The sequence below is a fragment of the Odocoileus virginianus genome, chromosome 3 (genome assembly GCF_023699985.2).
Source record: "Odocoileus virginianus isolate 20LAN1187 ecotype Illinois chromosome 3, Ovbor_1.2, whole genome shotgun sequence".
Classification (NCBI taxonomy): domain Eukaryota; kingdom Metazoa; phylum Chordata; class Mammalia; order Artiodactyla; family Cervidae; genus Odocoileus; species Odocoileus virginianus.
The window spans coordinates 43,789,413-43,793,691 of NC_069676.1; the positions used below are offsets into that span (position 1 = coordinate 43,789,413).

The 4,279-nt window shown below is 56.1% G+C and overlaps 1 protein-coding gene across 1 annotated transcript; it reads right to left on the bottom strand.

Moving 5' to 3' along the window:
- Positions 1–765: 765 nt before the first annotated feature.
- On the bottom strand, positions 766–2,286 carry NEUROG1 (neurogenin 1). The gene has a single exon (XM_020910301.2). It carries the CDS (start codon positions 2,033–2,035, stop codon positions 1,295–1,297), a length of 741 nt encoding a protein of 246 aa, XP_020765960.1. The 5' UTR covers positions 2,036–2,286; the 3' UTR covers positions 766–1,294.
- Positions 2,287–4,279: the final 1,993 nt, after the last annotated feature.

Consider the following 4,279-nt stretch of genomic DNA (forward strand, 5'->3'; position numbering starts at 1 on the left):
CATAATTCATCCCACACTTCCCAGCCAAAGTGATCCCAGCCTCAATGAACAACAATTTGGAGGCATTGTTTACAAATCAATTTCCCCCTCTAAATAGGCTGTTATAAGAGTGGACCCTTCTGCTTGCCCAGCCTGGGCCCACCTGTCACTGGGACTTCCTAGCCAGTGGTCACACTGTATTGATCTTTCTAATCCCCTTTCTTTGAAACACAGAGCCAGCTGATGTGGAGCTCCTCAAAAGAAAGACTCTCCCACCGCCCCTACCTCTACAGGTAGCTGCATATCCGGGGCTAATTCTCCACTAAAAAGTCTTAATTGGCTTATGGGGAGCCTGAAAGATCTCCCTTGTGTTTACAAAGTGAAAGGAAATGCTGGATCTCAAATGCCCTACTCTCACTTTATCCATTTGGGGGGGGGGGGGTAGAAATCAGGTGCATTTTATTTTTAATTGTTTCGAAAAAGGACTGGACTTTCGAAGTCGGGTGGGGATAGTGTTTCACTTTAGTGGTGGAGCAGCCAGGGAAAGGGAAGAAAAGCCCCAGAGACACCAACCACAGGCAAGAAACTTGGTGACTTATTATCTTTTTTATTTAGCTTTTATTTACATGAAACATCTGCAGTACAAAAATGTAAACTTTGATAGCTCATAATAATAGAATAAACTCTTTATGCACAAAAATACATTTTCATATGAATGAAGCATCTTGAATAAATTAAAGTACTCTCCAGCCCAGTGCCTGAATAGCTACGCAAGAGTCTGCAAGAGTCTCGGGTTCTTCCTAGAGCGAGCCTGCAGTGGTGGGGGTCGGGATCCATAATGCATGAAGCCTACTCCTTGTCTCTCCTTTTTAAGCCTTTTCATTGTATTGTCAGCCGGCTCAAACCGAATTTTCATGCTCGTTTTTCTTCATTAGAGTTCTACAAATTGTAAAATTGACTTTTCACCTCGTCTTCAGGGACCGATGTGTCCCTTTTCTAAATCACACTGAAGTGGTGGCTGGGGTCAGCTCTGAGCCAGCCACAAAGGAGGTTTTGTGGACTACAGAAAGTGCGAAAGGAAAGGCCGTCTAGGGGCGGGCGGGAGGGGCCCTGGGGCTGAGGGCTGGAGAAACAGACCAAGGGGCAGCCGCTGCGAGGGTGCGGCGACCTAACAAGCGGCTCAGGTATCCCCTACCCATTTAAAGCTCCCGTTTCCTCAGTCTGCCTGGACTGGGCGGCCGGAGGCCGCAGCTGGGTCCCCATCTACTGTCCGTCTCCTGGGGGAGGGGGAAGGTAACGGTATTCAAAAGGGGCCCTAGTGGTAAGGGATGAAACAGGGCGTCGTGTGGAGCAAGTCTTTGGGCAGGCCGGGGAAGGAGAAAAGAGGGTCGCCGGGGCCATAGGTGAAGTCTTCGGATGCGGCGGGGCTACTGGGGTCAGAGAGTGGCGAGGCGGCAGCGGCGCAGGGGGAGGCGGCGGCACCGGAGGCCCAGGACTCAGCGTCGCTGGCGGGACTCGGGGGCCCGGGGAGGCAGGGTGCGCACTGTGGCGGCAGGAGGCGCTCGCGGGCAGCGCCCCCGGGCAGCGCCTGGTCCGCCAGGCGCAGAGTCTCTGCCAGAGCCCAGATGTAGTTGTAGGCGAAGCGCAGCGTCTCGATCTTGGTGAGCTTGCTGTCGTCGGGGAAGGAGGGCAGCACGCTGCGCAGCGCATCCAGCGCTGCGTTCAGGTTGTGCATGCGGTTTCGCTCGCGGTCGTTGGCCTTGACGCGTCGGCTCCTGCGCAGCGAGTGCAGCAGCGCCTCGGAGCGCACCCGGGCGCGGCCTCTGCGCCGCCGCCGCTCCTGCTCATCATCCGGCGCTCGAGGAGTGTCGGACGCCCCGGGAATCCCGGGTGCGCCCCTGCGGACCGTCACGGGCGGCCCCGAGGCTGACGCGGGCTGTTGGAGCCTGGCACAGTCCTCCTCGTCGGTGAGGAAGCCGGACAGGTCGCTAGTGCTGCTGCTGCTGCTGCTAGCGCAGTCGAGGTCCGAGAGGCAGGTCTCTAGAGTGGCTGGCATCGTGGCGTTGTGCAGGACCGATGGACGGATGAGAGGGCGCTTAGAGGGCAGGAGTCCAGGCTAAGGGCAAGGCCGCCGGGACGCACTTACGTTCGGAACGGCCCGGGTCTACTCTGTGCTGGCTGCGGGCACCAAGGGCTGGAAGAGCTCAGGGGCGCACCGGAAACTTGGCCTCAACTCCTCGCCTCGCCTGCAGGGGCCACGCTCCTGCCTGTCTCCCGAGTGATCTCGCCGGCGATCAGATCAGCTCGTGTGAGTACCGAGTGTGGCACACGACTGGCCTCAGGACCCCTTAAGTACTCGGCGCAACAATGGGCGCCCCCCTCCCTAGCCACCTCCGCCCCCGAGGCAGCCCCCTTGAATGGAGCTTGGCGGCAGGTCAGCCCCGTGCGGCGCCCGGGTATTTGCATAATTTATGCTCGCGGGGGGCCACCCCGCCCCCCCTCCCCCTCCCGGAGCGTGCCCGTAATTACTGCGGGCCAATCGGCTGCGCCGCGCGGCCCCTGAGCCGTCTCCGGGCTAAGCCGGCCTGGGAGTCTCCGGGCAGTGAAACGGAGGCGGGGGCGGCGGGCGATTAGCAGCCGAGGCACGCTCCTCCAGGGGCTGGCCGGGCGCCCCTTGCTGGGGTGGGATGGGGAAATGGGGCGCTGGCCGGAAAGTGTGGGCGGCGCACGAGTTGCAGAAACCTGGAGCCAGCTGGGACCCTGCGTTCGCTCCCTTTCAGGCTGCTGAGTGTCTGACTTCGGGCTAGTGATTTACCTTCACTTTCCCCATCTGTAAAATGGGGCATGAGCCTACTCTGTGAAGGATGATGTGAGATGACGTTCTTGGGACACTTGGCAGGGCAGGGCGCTTTTGTAACCGAGCGGCGCCCGAAGAATGGTTTCGAAATGCAGCCGCCCTAGGAACCCAGACAAAATCCTATTTAAGAAAACCAGAGAGTGCCTGAGTGTGGCGCAGAGGGCAGAGATAGGCACCTCTGCTCTGTCCAGGTTGGTGAACAGGGGAATGACTCTATTGACCTTAACCCAGGGCAGTATGGGGCAGGCTCCTGGGGGAGCAATGACGAAAGTAAAGGAATGGATGGTTTTCCCAACTTGGGTGGCGTCTTGGCTGACCTGCCCCCCTTCCCTGTCCTTGCAGCCCCCCAACTACCCTCCACATCACCTCCCCAACACTGTCTGAAGGCTCAAAGTAGCAGAGGCATGCGGATCCTCTTGCCTCCAAGGAGCCCTCGCTGCCTCCTGGACTTCCCACCTTCACCCCTCTTTGTGCTGTGTCTTCTGGAAGGGTGTTTGCAGCCTCTGAGGCCCCCTCAGATCCCCAGAGAGGCTTCCGTATCACCCCAGCACGTTCCCACCAGCCCCATACTGATGACACCTCTAGGCCCCTGTATTAGTTCCTTGAGACTGCTGTAATTATTTCCTCCAGACTAGGGGCTTTTAGAACAACAGAGGTTTATTCGCTCACAGTTTAGGAGGCCCGAAGTCTGAAATTAAGGCATCAGCTGGGTTGGCTTGTTTTGCGGCCCTGAGGGAGAATTCATTCAGAGCTTTGGGTGACTCCTGGCAACCCTTGGCATTTCTCTGCTTCTGTTTTCACCACTTCAGGGTCTGCATTTTGTCCCATCTTTCTGTGTTTTCTATCTAAGGTCACATCTCTATCCAGGATGATTTCACCTTGAAATTTTTACCTTAATTCCGGCTGCAAAGACCTTTATTCCAAATAGGTTCACATTCTTAGGTTCTAGGCTGACATATCTTTTGTTGTTGGTCAGTTGCTAAGTCATATCCAACCCTTTGTGACCACATGGACTGCAGCGCACCAGGCTTCCCTGTCCTTCACTATCTCCCAGAATTCGTTCAAACTCATGTCCGTTGAGTCAGTGAGACCATCCAATCATCTCATCCTCTGTTGCCCCCTTCTCCTCCTGCCCTCAATCTTTTGGAGAGCCACCATTCAACATACTACAGTTTCTTTTTCAAATTCCAAGGAGAGAGAATCTGTTTGGTTAAAGGGACAGAATAATGAGAGTGGCCTTTGGCATTTCTTGACTGCCTTGCACCTGAAGATCCTTCCTATTGAGGAATTTGAATGCATGAGCACCTCTCTTCCTGGCAATTAGGGTGTGACCATGTGACTTAATGTGCATTGGTGGCTTCCCAGGTGGCTCAGTGATAAAGAATCCACCTGCCAATGCAGGAGACACAGGTTCAATCCCTGGGTTGGGACAACCCACTCCAG